General features: G+C 33.7%; 1 protein-coding gene across 1 annotated transcript in view; it reads right to left on the bottom strand.

Annotated features, from left to right (window-relative positions):
• Positions 1-4964: 4964 nt before the first annotated feature.
• Positions 4965-26428, bottom strand: part of LOC149771560 (adenylate kinase 8-like) — a 44293-nt gene continuing 22829 nt past the window's right edge. Inside the window, exons 5-10 of the mRNA XM_089948356.1 lie at positions 22856-22927; positions 19509-19709; positions 15238-15369; positions 9794-9883; positions 9148-9289; positions 4965-7147 (exon numbers count right to left, since the gene is read on the bottom strand). Coding sequence (XP_089804482.1) covers positions 6829-7147; positions 9148-9289; positions 9794-9883; positions 15238-15369; positions 19509-19709; positions 22856-22927 — 956 coding nt within the window. The 3' untranslated portion in view covers positions 4965-6828. The remainder of the gene's footprint in view (positions 7148-9147; positions 9290-9793; positions 9884-15237; positions 15370-19508; positions 19710-22855; positions 22928-26428) is intronic.

Here is a 26428-nt window from a genome sequence, read left to right as displayed (position 1 = left end):
CGGTTGACAGAACCAGGACGTCAGATTAGTAGATTTTCAGTTCTAAAATGTGTGGATATAATGCATAAAAAAATTTTTTTATACAAAAAACATTAAAAATTAATTTTTAAAAGTGGTCGATTTCAAATGTAAAATGGAAGGTCAGTTAATGGCTTTTGAACAATGTTTTTGTCCTACTGCTAAGAGAATTACATGTATGCACATAGGTCATTTCAATGCATCCCTGTGCTATGTACTTATTCCTAGCTATTAAATTTTCTTAACATTGTTTTTTGTCTCTTGGTTATATGTCTTTGTATTTTTGTGGCCAGTCTATGTAGTAAAGATTAATAATAATGATTTCAGGACTTGTTTGTTTTTAAATCTGCATTGATATTTAATGTTATGTACAGAGCCCTACTGTAGAAACTTTTAATGCTTATAAATGCTTACTGGTATACAACCCTGCTTTTCTGATTGTTTCGTTGATATATATTAACTTGTATGTAATGTACACACTACTCTAATCATTGTTTGTTCAGATCAAAATGCACCACAAAATCATAGAAAGAAGTCTCTCATTCAGCTAGATTTTCACAGGACTTCACGCGATTTTTGCCAAACAAAGTTATGGTTTAATTTAAAAATGCTTTTATTTAATTGTAACACCTGTTTGAGGTTTTCCCAGTGTTTGATTGGCTGATAATATGGGGTAACTTAATATGTCCCAGAGTTTGATTTGCTGATAAGATGGGGTAACATAATATGTTCCAGTCTGATTGGCTGATAAGATGGGCTAACATAATATGTCCCAGAGTTTGATTGGCTGAAAAATTAGGGTAACAAAATATGTCCGTGTTTGATTTGCTGATAAGATGGGGTAACATAATAGATCTCAGAATGTGATTGGCTGATAAGATGGGGTAACATATTATGTCCCAGAGTATGACTGGCTGATAAGATGGGGTAGCATAATATGTCCCAGAGTATGATTGGCTGATAAGATGGGGTGACATAATATGTCACAGAGTATGATTGGTTGATAAGATTGGGTAACATAATATGTCCCAGAGTATGATTGGCTGGTAAGATGGGGTGACATGTCATTGTGATGATGAGATAACATGATGTTTCATGTACACAAGTAATAATGAAAAAGGAACATACATTGTAACTTGTGTCCTTCCCTCTTTCCAATTAGGTTACTGTTGAAGGGAATTGAGGGAATTATGCAGTGAATTAAATTGCATGTGGCTTTTTTTAGCATAATACATGTAATTAGAAAGTGTTGAACTTTTTTGTACGTACCACATTATTATTTTTAAATATGAAAAATTACTAAATGATCAGTGATATTTTCAACACTGCACCTCATGTTTCTTGTGGACATTGCACATATCACATTCACTTGTGTGCTTGTTTGAAAGTTTCATTTGTGACTGAGTAAACTCGTCCGGGTTGTTCATTTTATCATCTCTATTTTAAAATAGACAAAACAGCTGCTTTAGTTCATCCACAAACAAATGTAATAAACTAAAACCTAAAGCATCTGCTACATGAGTGTACATGGTTTGTTTACAAAGTAGTTCCTAATACACTTTTCTTTTTCAGATGCACATCATGCAATATGAAGCCATGCAATATGGAAAAATATTGCATGATTCTGACAATATAAAGTTAATGGAGTTAAATATGAGCATTTTTAAAATATCAAAGGAAATGAAAAAAAAGTGTTAACTTTTAGCTGTTTAAAACTTAAGCTCTTAAGATCAAAAAGTGAAAAATGGCATGCAGGGCTTGCAGTCTTCCAATGCACACCACAGGCAAGACTTCACTGTATACTTGTAAACCCAAATCAACCCCACCATTTACATATTGAAATTTAAAATATGTGTAAGGGCTTGAACTTCACTTATGATACACACATTTCTGTCTATAGACTTCTGATCATAGACCAGAAGATCTTATGGAATGGTCTGTTGTCCATATGTCATTTACCACAAATTTATTTCCGCTACTTCACCTAAACTACTTGAAGGTTTACCATGAAACTTTACATGCACACACTTTCATCCCATGGTCTAGTTGGTCCTAAATGAAAATGATGTTGATCTTATGTCTATTATGGCTGCCATGGCTAGGTCATCAAGACAGCATTCGAAACTGAATCAGCATATTGTTGAATGATTCCTGAACTATGCTGGTTACAAGGATCTGCCTTAGCCAGTTACAAATGTGAGGCAAGGGCAACAACTCTGTCAAAACTGGGCATGAAAATAGGCACATCTGTTAAGTACCATATCAAATAGTATCCAGTTATGTGTAAATGTGGCTGAAATTTGGTTGTTACAAGTGTGAACAGAGAGAAGGGAAAGGTAATTTCTATTAAAGTATTTGTCAATGTGTGTAGGCGATTTTCTCAAATAGTAATTGTTCTAAAATTTAATGCTAAAATAGTTTAACCAAAGTCTATTCAAATCCTGATTGTTGAATGCTTTGCACCTTAAATGTCATCGAAAAACTTCCAGTTGAAAATTACAGATCACTATGGAATTTTGCAATGGTTGCCATGTACTAAACCGGGTTAAGAAAAGAGGACATTGGGTCTGTGGTGACCAATAATAATTTGCTTTCAACACACACTGCTTTCTTTGTGACAGCAAAGAGCATGACATTAAAACTGGTTTGTACTAGAACACACCATTAGCTTGATCCCTTCGAAAATTGTGCATGTAAGTTAACATTCGCCCTTTTTTCTTGGGGGTGTAAATAATGACTTATATATGGCGGTATGTGGATCCAAATAAAATGATTAATTGCCATTTAAGTATATGTGTAATCAGGTTCAGAACACCTCATAACCTACATGAATTGTACTATAGGTTCCTGCATCTGGATGCACGGCCCTATTAAATTTACCAGGAACTGAGACAGAAGCATCAAAATTTAAGAATTAACTTCCATATTTTGTGCTTAACATGACTCAAGAAATTTTACAATTATAAAAAGAGAAAGAATCATCATGGTGCCTTGAGTTTGAGTTAACTTTTGTGTTTGGCATTTTGAGGCCAGTTGATTTTTTATCATATACTTAAAATCCCAGAGCTGGGTAAAGTGTCATGTCTCAAGTATTTCAAAATTTACATTTACATTGTCCCATGATGTAAGTTTTACTCAAGGTAGGGGCATGACATTACAGACATCTAGAAAAAACATCACTGAGATGGTTGCCTTTGCTGTAATATTCTCCCTAACGTAGGGTATTATGACCTTTGAGCGAGGTCTTAATAATGGTATGTTATATACCATGTACCCCAGATATATATCAAGGCAAGGCAGTAAAATTAATATGCCTAGATAAAGATCTGGTTATCAAAGGCTAAGTGTCAGAAGGTCACATGTCAAGGTTATGGAAGGCTACATCCCATAAAGGCTGGAGAGCAACTAATGAGATATATTGGTTCATGCTGTCAGCATCATAGCCTGAAAATTTGCTTATGTTATTACAGAAATATCAGCTTATTGAGAATTCACAGACTACATGCATGTATTTGAGGATCTGATGACATTAACAGTGATTTTACAAACTTTTGTATGTTTTGCTAGCATGATCTTATATGTAACAGCAAAATTAACACAAAATCTTTTATCAAATACAAGAGTTATCCACATCCCAACATAGTTTTAAACATTTTCTCAAGCAGCAGAACCACCAATGGCAGTATGGTCAAACTGCAAGACGAAAATATTTTAAATTCATTTTATTAATGAGGTAGCAATCTTTGCAAATTATTTTGTTTATTTGAACCAAGAAGAGACACATCTTAATACCACTTGTATGTGCCTATGAACAATAGTGTGAGAAATGGTCTAAACATAAAACCTAATCTTGAGCAAATGAGCTCAATCCAATATTAACAAAGCAAAACTCAGTGAATCATGAAATACAGGATACAGTGACCTAGTTTTCATTAATGGCTGTAAAACTCGCGACATATTTGCATACCAAATCATCTGACTCCATTTTTAGTGGTGCCTTAGAAAATGAGCTAACTGCAAAAGTTAATAAATCTATGTACTGAAATAAGTCAGAGTGCGCTAATTTTCACTGATCTGTGTAGTACTCCAAATGACACATAAATATCAGCTTATATGACTCTAGGAACAATAGTGTCTGAGAAACATAAACCCTAACATAGTGAAAATGAACTCAACAAAAAGGTTTTCACAAATCAATGAACTATATAATAGAGGTCACAATGACCTAGTTTTATGTTGGCTTTAGTGTCACATTTACATACCAAGTCATGTGACTGAGCTCAGCACAAGTGTTGGAGAAAATGACCTAAAGGTTGTTGTTGTTGTTGTTGTAGGGTTTAACGCCATTTTTCAGCACACAATAGGCTATACATGGCGGCCAGTATTAATGGTGGAGGAAGAACCAGGAAAACCCCGGAAAGAACCACCAACCCTTGAGAAGCTACTGGCAAGCGTTCTCACATACCCACACTGGCTGAATCCGAGACTTGAACCTACGCAGGCAGAGGTGAGATAGCAGTGATCCATAATGGAGATCGCTTTAGACCACTCAGCCACTTGGGGCCCCTGACCTAAAGGTAAATCCTAAATACTAACATACAAATGGACAGACACCATTAATCCATATTAAGCCAGAACTGTTTTGCAATCCAGTTTTAAAAAATTGTAATTTATGGATTTCGTTGCTGCAAAATATTTGACTTTTAAATGGAAAGAAAAATTACAGTTTTAGATTTGTTGGAGTTTTATTTTCTCTGTAACATTAGAATTTTATTTTCTAAAATTTTTCAAACACATGGAGACTAAATATACTTTGAAAACTAGAAAGGACACTTTGGAAAAAAGAAACAAAATTTGAAAACTAAGATGAAAGAATGAAGCTCCTTTTACAAAAGAGAGATATCAAAATGGCAAGGATTTGTATTAATGACTCATGACAAATTGCAGTAGATTATTACCATGTTTTAATGCAGATATAACATGAAGTAAATGTGTTATAAACTATTTCATTGTATGAATTCTATGGAAATGAGAAATAAAACTTCAATGAAACATAAAATAATGAATACTAATTACTAAAATAATCATTTAATTAAGTCCATCCATGCTTTGCTGCAAATTATATGCAATTATTAAATAATGTAGTCAAATCCCATTAAAACAATCACCTGCTAATAATACAATAGTCTGTGCTAAGGTATTAAATTCAGAAAAGTCAAGTAAATAATTAAAACATTACAAAACCAGTCCTCTTTAGCAGCATTTTTCCTAAGACTTTTGGAAGAACAGGGTTATTGGAATGATACAGGTCTAATGGATGCATTAATTAATGGAGTCTTTTACCACTCTATTCAGTAATTAAATTGACTCTTCACTCTCTCTGGAAGAACAGTGGAAATTTCTGGATTGTTTAGACTCACAAGAGATATATGACCATTTGCCCATAAATTTAACTATATGCCAGAGAACACTGCACGAACAGTATGTTAATACAGAGGTCCATCAACGAATCTTGATAACCATAGATCCATTTTGGACGAGGGTGAAACGGGATATAAGTGTACATGGAATATTTTGCTACTGCATTTATTGGACAATAGTTTGTTTTAAATGTCAATCCATATTTCATTGCCCAGTGATTGGACAAAGTTTGTCCAACATGGCACTCTGCTTTCAAGATTGTTTATGCATAATTCTTGTGATGAAAATAAAGGTTAAAATCTATATAAAAAAATTAGGGAAGGTAGTTTTTTTTTAGACAAATATATGCCAGGGTATTTTCAATTTCATAAAGTTGCTATTAAAATGATAAGAAAATTCTAAATTGCACCTATGGGTGAGTACCCCACAACAAAACTTCCTTCCCTGGGTCCCAGGTATGTTTGACTGGATCAGCACTTATATGTCAAGGTCAACTGCAAAAAACATAGGTCTAATCAGCATCACATAATGTATCAACAGATTAGGGTCTATGTTGTTTGTTCTACTGATTACTCCTAACAAACTTGATAGACATAAAGCTGCTGGTGCATTATGTAATGGCAGATCTGGATCTGTACAGTTTGCACTTGGAGATCAAAATAATGCAATTTTTGGAAAACAGTTAACAGAAGGCCCAGATGGAGAGCATTTCATTTTGTATAAAATATTTGAGAGAGAGAGCCTCAGAAATCAGATTTATTCTAGTCTCTTATAACCCTAAAGGGAAGTGTTATCAGCTAGGAAGTCTTGATGCTATATTTTTGGACTTGAATAAAATCTATCACTGTTGCCCTTTCTGATATGACCTGTCACCTGCTGAAGCCAGTCATGACTGAGCTGATTGGTGGTATGCTGTTAGTATGGATTCCTTGATGATGTGTGATAAACATAATATAACCACAGTAAAGAGTGTTTTATAAAAACAACGAAATGTTTTTATCTATACTTAGAACAGGTTACAAATAAGTCTTATCCCATTTTTCTTTCACATTTTCTTAGGTACATATGTTATGTGTACATTGACATTTTCTATGGATGGGAAGGAAATTTAGACTTGATTCTTTACTTCACATTTATATTAAATGGCTTAACCAGCAATACATTCTTAATGTAACTGCTCAAACAGCTGTTTATTTTGATGATTATTAAATGGTTCCATGTATATAATCCTTAGAAGATAAATTTGTTAAATTATAATAAGTGTGTGCCCAAAGTCAATACATTATCTTTAATTTAATCTTTAAATGCAACTCATAAAGTTGAATAAAAATTGTATCACAGATTACAGTGTGGCATAAACTTTTTTCATTAAAAAACAACTCCACTTGCTTAGTTAAAACGTTTTGGGAGTAGATTAACTATCATGCTTTCCAGGCATTCAAATACAGTATGAGGATCTTGGTCAGCATTTATGTGCTGTGCTTCACTGAAAAAGTCAGCAATTTCTTCAACGTATGCATGATACTGTGCAAGCCTGTGTCTGACTTTGTCTTCTGAGTCACTTGGATGTCTCTGTAGTCTATCCTTGACTTCTTTTGTACGTGGTGGATTATACAAGGTGTGATACCTCTCGCCAGTGACAGGGTCTGTGGCACGGCTGCATAATCTCTCTATAACTGAATCATTAGGAACATCCAAGAAAAACACTCTGAAATTAAAACATATAAAGCAATAAAATAATAAAGTCTTTAAAAAGCAACATGCAAGGTTATTGCACTGTACCAGTAAAAAATACAGTCTTTAGAAAGCAACATGCAATTGGTACTATTCATTTACCATTTACACAGTCTGTAGAAAGCAAGAGGTATTGAAGACTATATCATTTACCAATTAGAAATAGTCTTTTTTGAAAGCAACAAGAAATGCATTCAAGACTATTCCATTTATGAATCAAAACTCATCTTTTGAAAGCAATATGCATTTAGGTCTATTCCATTTACCAATCAAAACTAGTCTTTACAGAGCAACATGTATTTAGGACTATTCCATTTACCAATGAAAACTAGTCTTTTAAAAGCAACATGCATTAGGACTATTCCATTTACCAATCAAAACTAGTCTTTTGAAAGCAACATGCATTTAGGTCTATTCCATTTACCAATCAAAAATCCAGCCTTTTTTAGAAAGCAACAGGAAATGCATTCAGGACTATTCCATTTACCGATAAAAGCTAGTCTTTTGAAAGCAACACACATTTAGGTCTATTCCATTTACCAATCAGAAATACAGTCATTTTTAGAATGCAACTGGAAACGCATTCACGACTATTTCATTTACCAGTCAAAAGCAGTCTTTAGAGAGCAACAGGAATTTGGAACTATTGCATTTACAAGGGATTCACATTTTGTTGAGTCCTTTTATTTAACTGGAAAGTAAAAGCTTCACCACTGAGCTTAATCTGTAAAAACTTTAACACTGACCTTAATATAATGTGTGGACATGCATATGGATGCACACACATCCAAACAGATGCCAAAGTAATTAATCACTGTGCAGAGCTCCCACTAAGACCGACATGACTAAAACAATTACCAATGTCAGAAGGCAAGTCAAAATGAGGGACAGTATATGGGTTATTGTTCTTATAGAGAAATTACTCTTTTATGATATGCAGAGAGAAAATGATGTCATTATGAACATATGGAATACTTAAAGGTTTTTGTAAGTGGCTAATGTGTCGGCCAATTGCAAAAAATGGAGAAAGGTTTTTGAAGCCGCTCAGGTAAAGAAAAGCTTCTAAATCAGCATCATTAGTGTGCTATATCACTGTCAAGAAAGTAAAATTATGGGAAAAAACTTGCTTCAAATTGGTTGCCACTATCTTGGAAAATAGATTCAACTGAGGTAAGATTTTGCTTCAAAATTTTACTGTAAGCAATGTTGTATGAAAATAGTGCAGCACAACACTTTTCCCATCCGAGGTAAATTTATATATAAACAAAAATGTCCTTTTTTTGCCATACAAATGGATACCAATGTTAGTAATAATGTGTCCATGTTTGACTAGCAACAAGTTTTAGAATGATTCCTTCATCAAATATTGACCACTGGCAGCAATGAGGCTTCCTTGTTAATTTTGATGAACTGAAATGATATCTAAAAAGTCAAAATTATATTTCTTGCATCAAAATCTTTGTATAAACCCCAGAATATCCCATCAGTAATTTAAAACTACTTGTTTATATATAAAAAAATCCTTTTATTTAAATATTCACTGATACTCTATTTCTCAAAAATATGTTCTTTTGGTATCTGGGGTTTTCTTGGATTTTTTATAGCACTGCAAAACTTGGAAAATTATATTGTGCCAAGGCAAGTAAAGTACTTTGCCCAAGGAAACACCATGGTAGATGATTGGTGATGGCTATGGTGTATTTTCAAAATTTGAGCAAGAAACTCAAACTGCTGTTCAAAGTTAAAATAATAATGACACATAACTTTATTTAAAATAAATTTAGAATATAATAAAACCTTAACTTTAGTTACTCTTCATCAAGATAAATTTATAAAATATATTTAGTGGAAATACATTACTTAGGGGAGGGGGCCTTAGAATCAGAGCTTGAGTTCTTAAATTTCTTGCAACAACAAAAAACAAAAGATAAAAAGTTTATAGTTTTTTTACATGTACTAGTGAAAATAGAATACCTATTTGGAACAAAGCCTTCTTTGCTCAGAGATTCCGCCTGCTCCCGTGTTTGTGGATAGCCATGGAGAACCCAGCCTCTGCTGACACAGTCCAGTTGAGACAGGCGCTCCTTAAGCACACTCATGACAGTATTGTCTGGAACTGTGTAATGAGAAAAGTTAAGTTTATAAGTATTTTGCTACACATAAAAAAAGTTATTTCTCAGGGCAAATGTGATCATCATCTAACTTAATAAAATAAATTGCAATTCTGCTATTATACAAAACCGTGATGGCATTTATGTTCATGAAGTAAAAAGTATAACACTGTGTTTTCAAATGTTCACAAATGTTGTAGTTTTTGGAAAGGTATAAATGTTTACAAAATTAATTTCTTTAAATCAATCAAAATCAGTTTGGTACACCAGCTACCCTACACCAAATTTGACAATACAACATGCCTAAACCAACCACCAGCAGATATTTTATTTACATATATGTTCTTTTAAAATCCCAACTTTCACCCTACTAAAATTGTTATTTCTAGCAATAACCTAAATTAGAGTTCATTATAAAAGGGTTCTATTTTTGATGAAGATGATGATTTATATCATCATCATCATTTCAAGCATGTGAGCTCAAAAATTTTGGCCTGTAGTTGAATTACCTAACATTCCTTTATCAATGTAACCCTTGGCAGCAAGTCCAGCCTTGGTCTCATCAGCAATTGCCTGTTTCATCAGCTGACCACAGGACACTGAAAAGATAATACCATATTTTCTGCATGTTTCATTTCATTAGGTAAATGATAATTTTTGTCTGTCTGACACCATACAAAGCCCAAGCAACCAAACCTATACATATTTAATTATCCCATAAGTTGTGCCACAAATGTAATGACAATTTATAAGTACATTAACTAACAAAAGTGACATTTCTGCCTAGTTTTGTTGAATTTATTTCAGTTCACAAGTACAAGCATAAAAAGCACAACTTAAAACACAAAGGAAAAGAATCTAATCAGTTAACATCATCTACTCAGTATCACTCATGAAAATATTGGTAAATATAACTCAGAATGGTTGCTTAGTCTGTTATTAAATAAAAACAAAAATGAAATAGATATGATAGGAAAAATCTCGATTGTAATTTTCCAGATCTGTAAAGCAGTTTGTTACTTGTAGCTGGTGGGAGAGTAGAAGGTCTGTCCTAAATACTACTAAGAGAACAAATGAACTGATCCCAGTTTGTGCATTCCACTACTAAAAATCTGTACAAGATAAATGGCAAAATAAATTACAGGAAAAGCACATTTGCTAGAAAGGAAGGATAAATTGATAAAAAATATATGGATAAACTTTAAGTCCTAATACCATATAATTAAATTTTACAAATCTGTTAAATCTATCCTATTTTAGACGTATTATGACTCTTTGCAATGGTGGGTCACTTGTAATTCAGTTCACTGATGCCCCATTTAAATCGAAAAATGCCTTTTAAAAAAGTATAAACTTAATATATTTATACCAAGTCCAAATCATAAAATGCTTTATACAAAAGTTGACACAGAATGTATCCACACTTCTGTCAACAGATAATGAATTAAAAGAAACATATTGGTTGTAATTGTAGATTACATAGTTTATGTACCATTTACATGTACTGTATATACTCGATTACAAGTTGAATCCAACTGCAAGCTACACAGAACCAAAATTTGCTGTCACTGACACTGATATGCCAGCAAATTATGTTATGACAGATCAGGGTCTATGCTGCTTGACATACAAGGGAGTATATATGGTACTTATATCTGACAATTTAAATTCCATTCAGATCAAGTTAATATATGCTTCTCCATTTTGATAAATGACATTAGACTTGCTATTTGTCACTGAAAGCTGTTTCTTATTTTTTACATGCAAAAGAGAGAGAGAGATACAAACATGACTCTCAAGTATAACTAGCTCATTAACCCATGTAGATTTTTGTTGTTTTTGCCTGAAATGTGAGTAGGAAACACAATTTGTGGGGCTATTTCTGAAAACATCCTAATACATCAACTTCCTATTAGCCTAATGCCCAGTTGTGTTAGAAACATCGCTTTCCATTGATTATTTTGCTTGCACATGAGCAGAAGGGTAAAAGTTGGGCGTTATTTTCCTAATACACCAACTTCCAAGAGATTTTCTATTAGTCTAATGCCTAGTTGTGTTAGAAACATCATTTTTATTGGCTATTTTGCTTGCACATGAGCAGAAGGGTTGTTGTTGTTGTTGTTGTAGGGTTTAATGCCATTTTTCAGCACATGATAGGCTATACATGGCGGCCAGTATTAATGGTGGAGGAAGAACCCGGGAAAACCCCGGGAAGAACCACCAACCCACGAGAAGCTACTGGCAACCTTTCTCACATACCCACATTAGCCGAATCTGTGACTCGAACCCACGCAGACAGAGATGAGATGGCAGTGATCTGTAACGGACAGCGCTTTAGACCACTCGACCACTCGGGGCCCCTGAGCAGAAGGGTAAAAGTTGGAGGTTTTTTTTTGCTTAACAGATCCATCATTTTTGTATAGAGACCACTCTTTATTCCAAATGCCCACCTTATCCTACTGTTTGCAAAGGTTCACCTGCCTGTGTGCAGTTCAGACTGATCTGCCTTAGCTCTGAGGCCAAAAAGTCTCAAATCCAGACACAAAATCGGATTCTGACCACAGGCGAATTTTGGGTGAGGAAAAAAAAAGGGTCCAAAAAATTAGGTTTTTCCCTCTGTATTTTGTAGTTCAACAAAAACATCCAGATTATTTGGTATCATTGTAGAGCTACATCTGTCTACCCTTCTATAATACCACCCACTTAAGTGTATCATACATGACCTTGACGCTACAGAGCTCGGCAGTAGGCTACTACCTCCTGCCACATAAACACGGCACCTGGGGTTAATGAGTTAACAAGGATTTTGGAAATTTTTTACAAACTGTCAAGGAAAGCATAAATTTTTAATTTGTGTGCAATGTCGATGCACAAGTGATTAAAAACACAAGGAATATTCAAATTTGGTGACATCATCAAAACGCACCCATTAACTCATTAACCCTTTGAGGTTTTTGTTGTTTTCGCCTGAAATGCAAGTAGAAAACACATTTTGGGGGCTATTTCTGAATACATCCTAATGACTTCCTTTAGCCTAATGCCTAGTTGTATTAGAAACATCATTTTGGATGGTTATTTTGCTCGCACATGAGCAGAAGGGTAAAAGTTGGAGTTCTCTCTCTTTTTTTGTTTTTTGCTTAACAGACCCATCATTTTCATATCGAGACCACTCTTTGTTCCAAATGCCCACCTCATCCTACTTTTTGCAAAGGTTCACCCGTCTGTGTGCAGTTCAGACTAGTCACGTTTATGTTAAAGCCGTGCAAAGTACTGCACTGCAGTAAAACAAATATGATTAACGTTACCATTAATATTCAATATTTGATACCTGCTGGTCTAACACATTTTCTTCATATATTAATTACTCTATTCATGGCTGAAATTTAATATAAAATTATGAATTCAAACAGTGTTAATCTTTTCATCAAAGGCATATTTATGGGACATCTTTATCATGACAATGGATTTTCTGTTACAGTAAAATTGACACATACTGTGAAATAAAATAATTAGTGACCACGAAAAATGGTAAATACATTTTATCATTGGAAAATAAACTTGGTTCTTAATCTTAATTCTCATCTTAATCACAGTACTTGATTTTTTGGTTACAATACCGTGATAAATATTTAATGGATGCAGTGTGGTGTTTTTTGAGATAATCAGTACCAGTTAAATCTCTGATGTTCCAAACATAATAATGATGTTTTGTCTTGGCAAATTCGAGCTTGGGCACTAATTAGATATATTTCAGAGGTTTCACAATAGTCCAAATAACTATAAATACTGGGCCTGAGCTATCACATAGCATCTTGTGTTCAATCTCAAATCTGAATGAATATGGACAAAGTATCAACACAGACCATGTAAAAAAAACCTCATACATTGTGAAAGACACCCTAACCATCATTATCTATGCAAAACTCATGGTAATAGATCTGATGGGAGGGAGTTCAATGTAGGAGAGTCTTCTGTTAGGGAGCAGACATGAATAAAAGAAAGATAAGAAAATACAGAGGTTAAGACAAGCAAAGAGTGACAAGCACAAAGTATATTGACAAAGAAAGTGTAGTTACTGAATAGGTGATGGATAGAAGATGGGATCCTGGCATAGAGAGCTGAGTCCTTGAATGGGTGATAGATAGAAGAAAGAAGGAATCCTGACAGAGAGAGCGGAATCCTGGAATGGGTGATGGATAGAAAGTACACAGGAATCAGTGGTGTCCTTGAAAGGGTGATGGATAGAAAATATGGATCCTGACAGAGAGTGGAATCCTGGAATGGGTGATGGATAGAAGACAGGAATCCTTATATAGAGTTTGGAGTCCTGGAATGAGTGATGGATAGAAGAAGACCGGGATCCTGACACAGAGTGGAATCCTTGAATGGGTGATGGATAAAAGAAGACAGGAATCCTTACATAGAGTTTGGAGTCCTGGAATGAGTGATGGATAGAAGAAGACAGGGATCCTGACATAGAGAGTGGAATCCTTGAATGGGTGATGGATAAAAGAAGACAGGTGTCTTGATATCAACCATGGAAATTTGCTTTTAGGCAATACTGACTGCTAGCAGAATAAAATAGATGACTACAAAGGGTCCGTGAACTGGGTCAATGCATTTCTACAACATCATGGTTTATCAAGTCCTTGAAGCAACCAGAATATTTTGAGGACAAACTGCTTGAATTTCAGCAATTCATCATTAAAAAGTGCAAAAAGATACAAATTCGAGTGGAACCAGATTGGAAATGCTGAATATTGGTAGATGCTTTTGACATTTGGACCTTTTAGAAACTGACTACCAAACCTTTCTGGGCATAATTCCTGGCAGTATGACATCAATGCTTCAGTTATGGATGTCAGCAACAACAAGCCATTAAAAACAATGCTAAAAAGATGGACTGACTGGTTTACCAACATTCATTTGCATCATGTGGAAAAATTAGGGAACCTTAGCTGACTGACATGTGCCAGTGGATAGTGGATACATGGGATGAGCTGGATCCAATCATGCCTTCATAAGATGTTGCATCTCAACTAAAATGGATATCACAAAGAATAAACAGCTTGTGGGAGGACAAGCATCACCACCACCCAGTGAGTGAGGATGAAGATGCAGATGAGAGCTGGTATAGTAACAGGTGAGGACATAGAGTGACTTTTGAAGAGTGTTGATAATGAAAATGGATTTGAAGGATTTAATGAAACAGACTGGACTTGTTCAACACAGTAAACCTTAAAACTGCCCTTTTAAGGACTAACCATAAAGTCAGAATGATATACTTTCACTATTACCATATTTTTTTATTTCTTTCTTTTATGATACCTACAAAAAATATCATTAATGACATCCTATGCTGTGTGCACTATCCATAATGACAGACTTCTGTCATGCTATGAAAATGAATTGAAAATTTCAAGATTCTGAAATGTATTATATCACATGTGCATTATACGGCATAACTTTTGTTTATACCTTATTCTGGGTAGAAAACCCAGGTATTCAATATACATTAGTGCATGTTATATCCACCAAACTATGGCACATAAAAGATGTCCAATGCAAATCTAAAGACTTTAAAGTTTTGTGATTTTACTTTATCTACATTGCAAACACAATCATAATTTGAGTGACTCCAAAAACAAAATAAAATGTTTGATCTTACCCAATCCCCTGCAGAGCCATAAGTTTTTGTACAGTTTTGATAGGAACTATTTATCTTGTTACCAAGTTTTGGACACAAGTCTAATTTTTGTTTGTGTCTGAAAATACTGGGTAATGATGACCCTTTCTAAACAAAATTGGTCTTTTAAGTTAGGTATCACTGAGTAACAAATATTAATCATACAAATATTACAAAATCAACAAATTACAAAACTGAATGCAAACAAATTTTCCACATGTCGAGAGAAATAGTTAGAATGGTGAGAATGAGAACCTGAAGTCTTACCATTGACAATATTGTATTTGTTAGCCAGTAAAGCTGCCTGCACTCCTTTACCAGAACCTGTGGGTCCCAACAGGATAATTCTTGGTGTATGTGGTGCATTGGTACGGGGCATGCTACACAAGAATGTGAACACTAAAACAAAATATATAGTTAATTGCCTTGAGATCATACAATTGGTATACAATAAGACATAGTACAGTGTTTTCAGATATCATTGTATATCAGTGTTTTGAAAATACCAATTACTCAAAAACCAGACAATATTTCTCACCCAATCCCAGAAAAATGCCTTGTGTTCTACCACCTTAAAAGCTCAACCATGAATTACTTTTGGTCTCACAAGTATCTGATTTTTCATAAACACATTTTTATTAAAAAAAATACCATGAGCTAGTATAATTTTAGCAAATGAGATGCACTAACCTAAATAGTGTGTGCAATTTCTGGAATTATTTCATTGTATGCAGCATATTAAATTTTAAAACTCTAGTGCCTTTGCAGTAACATTCAAAAAGATACAGCTGCATGCCATATTTGTTTGAAATACAACAATCCTAACTTGTAATGTATTGCTGCAGTAACCAAAGTCAGTAGACAATCAGGGGCTATGTCCCCAATAAATGATTTGTAGATATTCACAAATCAAACTAATTCAAGGTTTTATCCATATAAAGAAGGATGCCTAATTTAATTTAAATCCAAGAAACTTAAGTGAAGTTGTTAGTGCTCCAAGTATGTATGAAACTTTAGAAACTAACAAGTATACTACCTGAAAATTACCTATGTCATAGACAGCAAAATTCAATTAAGTTATGAATTAATGGTAGAAGATGACAGAGTAAAGGTGTTAAAGTAATGAAAAAGTAATCATAAATAAAGCATAATATAATTTTTAACAGTAAACCCAGTGTTGTCTGAAAGAATTGTCAACGAACATCATCTGCTTCAACCTCAGACCAGTCAGTAAAAATCACAGTCTGGAGTTCTCTAAATAATTAATATTGCCTGGCCTCAAATGCACATATAACTGACCTTTACCATTATTATGACAGTTTATATTATTAAAGCCTTAGCTATATTTGCATTTATTTGATTGATGTTAATTTTGCTGCAATGTTTTATTTATCTCCATCTCCATGTTTCTCTGAATCTGTACCAATTAACTAAGACTGACCATACAGGTCATGTGTTAGACTGGTCAGTTATGGAGGTGCTCTACAGATATTATGAACTTCTGAGAGAGTGGTGGGAGTAAGGTGAATTTGTTTATATTTACAACTTGCACAATGGAGACAATGTTGGTATACCTATGTTACTTTCATGTACTGTGGCTGAAATTTCTCTGGATATTGTACTTGTGGAAACTGTACATGATCTAAGCATACAGCTAACTAAAATGACTGATACCTTGTGCTAAAACATTTTTTAGCCCAAATTAACATAAAGTACACTAAAATAGGGAAAGTGAATTTTGCCAGACTAGACAATACCAGCTTCTGAAAGTGCAATGAATGAATTACCAAATATATAAAATGAGAAAAAGTTATCAGGTTGGATTGGGGTGGGGGGTACAATTTACTTCTTATATCCAGGAAGTGAAAATAACCAAGTGGAGATAGCAGTTTTTTTGAGAGGTGCACATATGAAGTAAGGTCAAGCGGTAGAGTCTATAACCCATATTAAACTCATCAATCAAGCACCAAAATAAAGGGAATTAAAGGTTCTTTGAACAATACCTAAGATATACAAGGTCTTTTCTAAATAGCCAGTGTAATCAGTGAGGAAACCTGGGCAAATTCTTTTTCTTGGAGATTCTAACCCTATGCAAAATACGAAAATGTAGAGCGTCACCTATAGGCTGTGAGCCAGACTAGTCAAATGTAAAGATGGCAATTTAACATAGGAACCATCAGTTTTATAATCTAAAAGGCATTATGCAATAAAATACAGGCCAAATATTTGTTGTATAAAATGTGTTATATACATATTATTGGAAAGCACTTATGCCACTTTTGAGTCACCACTTATGAATTTTGAAGGTTACCAGGAAACCAGCTGACATTATTCTTTCACCAGTTCTTAAGTTTACTTGCAAATCAGACCAGTTTAATTGTACCCTGAAGTTCCAATTATGCAGAAATAAGGAAAGTAGGAAGGATAGGAAATCAAGGGTACATAACTCCTGTAAATGGTATTGCAGAATGCTAGATAACAAATTCATTAATTCTCATCATTCTAATGTGCATCCCAAATCTGTTTGAAATCCAATGATTCTTGGTAAATTTAATTTGTAGAAATGAATGTTAGCTCATTCTCAAGGATATAATGTATAATCAGATCTAATAAAAGAGATCTGCTTGAAAGTTTTTTTTGTGTGTATGGTTGAAATTACAAATAAAGTTATCGTGATAAGTTTCTTTGTGGAAGCTCACAAAAATGTGATTCTCTAAATGAAAAATCAAATTCATTGTTAGAAAAAAGATCAAATAAAACTGCTTCAGAAGAGAATGCTTAAATATTTTTCTAATGCAATCAGGAGAGTTCCTTTGTTTCAATAATGTGTACAAGAGATGCTCCCCATATTTGTTATTGATTTGCCTGAATTGGTATTATAAATGGTGAGATGAATAAGATCTGTAAATCCCAAATTGAACTCAATATAAGAAAAAATATTTCTACAGTATTTTGTTAAAATTTCTGTTAACTATCCAGTTGAGTTTGTATACTCCAAATTTAACATAAATATGGACCCTCACCTATAGTTGCCATTCAACTGGGAATGTCATCATAAAACTCTATAGTTGTTGTCATTCATCAGATCTTGTGTATTATTATTATAAATGTACCATATATACTCACTTATACGTTGAATTCAACAGCAAACACCATATATACCTTATCTGCCTTCACATAAATTGCCTGCAGACCAGGGTCAACATTTATTCTAATGATTACTCTAAAGAAACTGCACACACCCAGATCTACTGGCACATTATGCAATGTTAGATCTGGATCAGTGCAGTTTGCAGTTGAATTCAACGTATAAGTGAGTATATATGGTATTCTATTTAGGTAAAATGATGTGTTACACTAACATGGATATATTTCTCTTGCTGATATAAAATCTTGATACAATTACAAAAATAAGACTAATGTGTAGAAATATGTGAACTGATTTAATATGATATGTCTGTCCTTAAGTATGAAACATTACAAAGATCCAACAACTGTTCCACAGAATATGGTGTCTTGCCTGCATTCATGTTTTGATGTATCACCCTTGTATCTGACTTGCAAAAATTTAAATTTTACTGAAAACTGTGAGATCTATGTCTCATCATAATGACACAAGTAAGGCAACAAGACAAACTTTTCCATACTAAATAAGACAATACTAATTGAGGACACAGGTAAAGTAACAAGAAAAACTTCTTTGTACTAAAATGTAAGACTACTGATTGATGATGCAAGTAAGAATAGAAGAAAAACTGCTCTGTAAGACACTAATAATTTTAATATCTGTAGACAGATGTGCAAAATGTATTATGCATGTATTAGAGCTTAATGACATGTTAGCACAATATATATATTATGCTGCCAATTAAATGTTTAAGTTCTACATAATGTAAATAAATGTTATCAAGAATTGCACACAAGAAAACCAGTCTTCCAAAATAAAAATAAACATGAAGTACTACAACATAAAAGATACAGATCTTAAACTTCTGTAAAATGTATGTTGGATAAAAGATAAAGGTAAACAATATAAAGATCTTCAGTCTATGTGGAGTAAATTATTATTATAGACATTTTAAAATCATCTTCATTTTTTCAAAAGTTATTCAAATGCCTTAAGTTAACCATAAGATCTGACACAGAAAAGAAAAAATATCTGTCATATTCTTGTCATTTTCTTAATGTTCCAAGAGATCTTACCAAAACGTTTTATATTTTTCATGTACAATTGTATTAACAGTGCTGAATATTGTTCAGGATATACATATATATTTTAGCTACTGGATTCCAGATCATAAACAAGTACGTTTAATTTATGCTTGATCGCTGGCATTATAATCACTATATGCCAAACAGGTTTAAGGCTTGAAACAAAATGAAAATGCACGTCTTAGATTGTAACACTGGAGTGGCCACAGCATATGTTTTTCACACTGAATTGTTTAGTCAAACCTCATTCAAATGCATGAAGGAATGCAGTTTTTATTAACCATTTGCATACAAAAGCAGCAACATGGGTTGGAAAAAAAACATACCTTGAGAAAATACATCTGCCTTGGGCTGATCTGCATTTATGGTTTTGGTCACCTTTGAAAAGCAGGACAGAATGTCGCTGATGTGGCGATAATATTCCATCAGCTTCCTGATCATATCATCCTCCTGATAGCCTGGCTCCTCTTGTAAACGGTTTTGTAGTTCACCATTTGTTGGCCAATCAAAAGTTGTGTGATATATATCTGTGAAAGTCAAACAAATCAATCAATTTGCAAGTTGCATTTTACACTGCTATTCCATCAGAAAACAATGGCAAGGTTATAGGTCATATGAAAGGGTTTGGTTTATGGATATAAGAGTATAAAGAATTAGAAAGCTTTCAGATTTTAGGTTCAGATGTTTTTAAACTGCTTCATTAAAAAATGCATTACTATCTCTTCAATTGCTAGAAAGAGATAAACCATGTCTAGAAATATATACATGTGTTGCGTGCTTTAATCATCAGATGAGAATATATTTTAAAAATCCATGCACATCTCATTATGTATAAGATAACTTGTTCATTAAAACTTTAAACTTGCAATAACGTTACATTGCCAGATACTCAAATCAGGGATGGTGTACTAATACAGTGATAATAAAGACATTTTAAAATCGTATGTATCTTTTTTAACCATGTCATTTAAATAACATTTCTAAGTTCTCTGTAATATGACTGACCTTGGTGTATATTTTCACTTACTATTTCTTTCTTTTAAATGAATGTAATGTTTGATATGATGTCTACTGTCAGTAATAAACTGACCACAAGCGACTCAATCAAAGAATTTATTTTACCCTGAAAACATGGTACCAATCATATAGAATGTATTGAAAATTCTGATAACATTGATTTTTCAACAATTTTTACATTTTTAATTGATCAAATCTGATTGTCAAAATGCTTTAGTAACTTGGATTAGTAGAGATGCATGCATGGCAAAGATCTCTCATAACAACTTGCTAGGCAGGGTGTTATATATTTTAAATATATCTTTTTATAGCGAAAATGGGTATTCAAGGACCATAACTCTTCCAAATGATGCCATGTAATCTATACTATAAGACATATATTCTTCCAACAATGGATTATTGTTTAAATATATGCCTCCACTACATATAAAATCTGCTGAAAATATCACAGTATTTAAGAAGAGATATCATGAGCATTTATGTGTTTCTAATAGATAACAGTGTATCCCCACGGGGTGCAAGACTGAGAGTCAAAAATCTCCTTGGTATCAAAACTGGGGGTCAAATTAAAAATATTGGGGTCTCTAAGTGCAAATGAGGGTAAAGGGAAACACTGTGATAATGGAATTTAGTATTTTAATAGTAAACATGTTAAAATAAACAGTAATTATTGTACAATGCACACTGTTTTACTCTCCTTAAGAGGGCCTCAAGGGAGAATAGTCCTTGACTAATGAGTCACCCTCTATAAATAAAGTATTATTATTACTATTATTATTTTTAATTTTTATTATTATTATTATTATTATTATTATTATTATTATTATTATTATAATACTAAAATTCAAAGTCTCATCATTATAAAGGTACATGATACTTTTGTCTGAAATGCAATGTTCTTTAGTAAAGTTATGCTGTGGAAAGCAAAGTAAAAGGATTGTTAATCAGGGGCCACAACTCTTCTAACTGATAATGTGGAACACTTGAAGAAATGAGACTAAGTCAAAGTCTCATCAATGTTAAACTGCATGCCACTTTTTGCAGAAGTGCAACAAAGCTTAATGTTCTACTGATCAAACCAATGTCTGGAGAAATGGCAAGCAGGGACCATCACTCCCTAGTGTACATTATGTCATGGAATACTGGAAATAATAATACACAGGGTGTCATCAATCTCAAGCCACATGCCAAATTTGGCTGAAATCTGAAAAGTCTAGAAAGTCGTTTTCTAGAAACCAATGTCAGGCGATGAGCAATCAGATATGTGGCCCACAACTCTTCAAAACAAAACTGATACAAAATTATATGTGCACATGTATGCCTGTTAGACTGTGTTCATACCAAATTGCATCAGAATAGGTTGAAAGGCTCTTAAACTATGCTGACCATAAGCAGCATCCCAAGTGAAGATATGAAGTTAATTGTCAAGGGTCAAAACTCTTTCCATAAAAGAGTTAACAGTATAAAACAAAAAAGGCACATCTAAATCGGCAAAAACAATGTACACACCAAATAACATCAGATATGTCAAATGATTCCCAAGTTATGCTGGCTACTAGGATCTACTGTAATGGAGATGTAATACTGATGGAAAATGGGCAATAACTCTAGCAAAATTGGATCTGAAAGATAAAACCTTTGAAAGTCATACCTACATGTAATGGGCAATTCATCTTCCAAATGGCATCTAATCAAGTGCAAGGGTAACAGATCCATGCTGGTTACAAGCAGCATCCCAAATAAAGGCATTAAGTTAATTGCCAAGGGCTATAACTTTAGCCACAACAAAGCTGATATGACAAAACTCATAAAATGCACAATTAAGTCTACAAGACAATGCATACATTAAATTCCATCAGAATATCTGAATATTACCTAAGCTATACTGTGACAAGAGCCTGTTATTGAGGAGATGTAATATTAATGGAAAATGAGCAATAGCTTCAGAAAAATTTGTTTGTAAAGATGAATCCTTTAGAAGACAAATCTACATGTAAGAGGCAATCCACCTATAAAAGGCATTCACTTATGTATAAGCGTTGTGCTGGCTTCAAGGTTTACATGGTTCGACTAAGACACAGAAAATGTGATTACTGTAGGTCTCCCACATCTTGAGATGCCCAAATAACTAGCCCCAAAAATGTAATGCATATCACATCTTTTTCAAGATCTTCCATCTTCTATTTATACTGTAGTTATTCTAATAGATGCCCTGGGGCGGTGCAATTTCTAAATGGGGTAATTTTGATTTATTGTGTCTGTGTTGATTTTTTTTTAATACTGTGCACTACTGATTGACTGAAAACATTTGTAAATTGTTTTGATTTTTCTAACAGTTGCTGGATTACTCATCTAATCTTTTACTTTTTGGGACATACCATAATGGATATATATGGATCTATAAACCTCGATAAGTTAAGAATTTTTTATGAAAACAAATGGGGGGGGGTTATTAGAAGTGTGGCTTCTATTAGAATAACTACGGTATTTATATAATGCCTGTATGATTTTTCTCTTTAAATATATGGGTCCACTTGCAGTGACAATAGGGTTGGAATCTTAGACATAAAAAACATTTAAGCCCTGAATTAGCATGAAACTTAAAAGTCTACCAAAACAACTTTCTATTTTCACTGCAAATAAAGTACATACATACCTCCAGTTCTGGGGTCAACTCGTCGACCTTGAGCTCTCTCTATCAATACCGTATCAGGTGCTTCCAACACCACTGCAATGTAATGAGTGTGCAAGGATCAGATGAAGTTCAAAAGATTCAAAAACCAAGATACATAAGGCAAATTTCTCATACAATGCTCTCTCAGTATATGGTACTTAAAGATAACACAGTCTCTGTTTATAATGTATGTGCATGAATGCCTTCATGTACCCCAGTATGTACATGGATGTCATTACATTGATATTTTGTACTCCAATATGTACAGGGATGTCATGACATTGATATGATGGACTCCAGTGTGTACATTAATGTCATTACGCTGATATCATGTACTCCAATATATACAGGGATGTCATTACACTGATATCTGGCCAAGTGGTCTAAAGTACTCTCCATTATGGATCACTGCCATCTCACCTCTTATCTGCATGGGTTTGAGTCTCCAATTCGGCCAATGTAGGTATGTGAGAAAGCTTGCCAGTAGCTTCTCATGGGTCAGTGGTTCTTCCCGAGTCTTCCTCCGCCATTAATACTGGCTGCCATGCATAGCCTATTGTGTGCTGAAAAATGGCATTAAACCCCACATCAGCAACAACGCTGATATCATGTACTCCAATATATACAGGAATGTCATTACATCGATATCATGTATTCCAATATGCACATGGATGTCATTAAATTGATATCATGGACTCCAATATGTACAGGGATGTCATTACGTTGATATCATGGACTCCAGTGTATACATGGATGACACTATAATGAGATCTATATACACATATATATTTGCATATAGACAGAAAGTGAAACAGACTGATTAAGTTCCTGAATTTTTATATTAAGCCATCAACAATAAAATAAACAACATCAAACTATGAACATAAATACAATTCACTGCTGGAATATATTCACTCATTTAATTTCAAGCAGTTTGTCCCATAAGCCTGTTTTACACCGGCAAACAAAATTTAAAATCCACATCACTGCCAAAAAACATAATCCATGTCATGTAACTGTTCCTCATTATGGATCAGTGTGTTTTCACTGCCACCCAGGCTCAGATGCTTAAAACACACAAATATTACTGACAATATCGGTTTTTACAGTCAAGTGGCAGGTATCCTATTCATACTTTAACATGTTTTGTTTTAACTTAATCCAGCACATCATAGTTTTGATTATAGGAAAACAAAACAGTACTATTCTACATTAATAAGAAATCATGATTTTATAATTTTTTATCTCATTAAATAAAGCATCAATGAATTGGCATGAGGTAATCAATTCAACGGAATCACTCAACAACAAAAATATTTTTAATCTTTGTTGGCAGCAATGTGTACCATGCAATAAAGGTGACTATTGTTCTGTGACTAATTAATCAGTTCTGTGGTTTATAAACAACAAAAACAGAATAAAAGAAATAGAAAAGAAAGAAAGAGAAACAAAAACTTACAGGTCCTGTTTATTTCAAGATTTCAACATTACTTGTGCATACATGCCAACCCCTGGCAAGGAAAAAGTGTAATCCAAGTGGACAAAAAGAGTAATCCGAGTAGAAAGAGTAATCCACATATAACATGATAAAAATTCAATGAGCATATGTACAAAATGATTTATTTATCCATCTGGACTTTTAACATCAAATACTGCTTCAAGTTTTCGTATATAATGCTTTCAGCTTTAAAAAGCAACAGACTCTCATAATGCATTTCAAAACTTTGTACCAGTGAGATTATAAATGTTTTGCACACCAGTAGAGCACCAAGTGCTGGGTTACAGAGCCTGGATCTGAATTCAGTTTTATTTTTGTTAACAATACTGAACAATCTCTCATAGTCAGCATTAAAATGGTAAAGAACCAATATTCCTTTCATAACCTGACAAAGAAGAGGAAATTGTACCTAACAGTTATTGGGTATTTAAGCTGGGAAAGAAGATGAAAAAAATCAACTCTGTACGCATGAAGTACATTGCCAGGTAGAGTGCCAACTTGATACTTCAAGAGTTCTCCTAATTTATCAGCAGCCTTTCCTGCAGCATGGTGCATCATACGACCGAGACAACCTGATATGTACACTGATGGAGACATTTTTTAAAACAGAGAATGCAACTCCTTTATGAATTCCAGTCATCACTGATGCAGTATCAGCTGAAAACCCCATACAGTTCTGCCAACTTATGTTTATGCAAAGCATTATCAAGCAAATAAAAAACAGAATGTTTTCTCCAGTGGAATCTAATGTTAATTCTAGTAATGAAAGAAGAGCACTCTGACTTTGCCCTTTTCATTGTCAAAGTCTCTTACACAGACTGGGTACAACTTTTTGTCATATCACGACTCCAGTCTGTTGCAATACTAAATGGCCCAATTTTCATGGCTTCTGCAATTTTAAGTGAAGTATCTTCTGCTAAACACCTAACAATATTAGATGATTTTGTTCTTGCACATGCATATTATCTGCAATTTTGTTATCAGCATTGTGTAATTCATGTATTCATCTCCAAATTGATTTTTTGCCATTCTAATCCATCTAAGAAATTATTTTTGCTCTAACACGCATCGACTAGAATAAATCTGACTTGACTTTTAGTGCCAAATACCTACAGACTGGTTCTGTACCGTGATATGAATTTGAACAAAAAATCTGCAAGCAGGGATTAAAAGTTAGAAAACCAGTCTGTTCTCTCCTAACTAAGCCATACAGCTGCTATAAATAGAAACCGAGGTCAAAAGTAGAAACCAGCATGTTTCTTGGAAAAGGGGGCAGTTGCTATAAATAGAACATAATACTGTTAGGAAAGTGCATGCAAGTCTTCGGACAAACGTACACTTATGTCGTAGCTACATAGAAGACGTCTTTTCTAGAAAATGGTCTGTGGGATTAATGGGATGTTAATAAAAATGAGAAAACAAATTATTAATTTTTTTTGGAGGGGGATATACCGAAAACAGTTATGAGTAAGGCGTAATTTAGTGAAAGAAAGCATAATGATTATGCCAAACGTGTAATGGTTGGTATGTATGCTTGTGACGACTCATATGCTACTATTTGCTCAATGTATCTTAATGTCTGACCTTCACAAATGTATTTCTATCTTGGATTTTTATTATAAAATATAAAGAGGTCGTCCAGTTCTTTCAAAACATTTTGTGCCTGAAGAAGTAGACAGTAAATGCAAAACTAGCTGCACATAATTATCGACATTTGTGGGGGTTTTTAATCCCTATTCCAGATACTAAAAATATGTATAATTTTTTTGTCATAAATACCTTTGTAATCATAATTCATTCACAAATATTTTTATTTATTTTATTTACATTTCTTATTTACAAAAAAATGAAACTTATGTGCATTCGTAGGGTAAATTTTTGTCATCACTAATTATATAGCAGTGGGTTAAAAAGTGCTTTCAAAAATGACTAACATGTAGGTTCTCTTGGAAATATACATCAAGTTGTTACTTGGATCCATATATGACTGCAAATTCTGGTAAATGGGCATGTATCAAATACAAAAATGCAAGTAATTTATTCTTTTCCTTCATAAA

This window comes from Sinohyriopsis cumingii, unplaced genomic scaffold (assembly GCF_028554795.1).
Source record: "Sinohyriopsis cumingii isolate HCF-2022 unplaced genomic scaffold, ASM2855479v2 utg001779l, whole genome shotgun sequence".
Classification (NCBI taxonomy): Eukaryota; Metazoa; Mollusca; class Bivalvia; order Unionida; family Unionidae; genus Sinohyriopsis; species Sinohyriopsis cumingii.
This window is presented reverse-complemented; position numbering and strand designations above follow the sequence as displayed.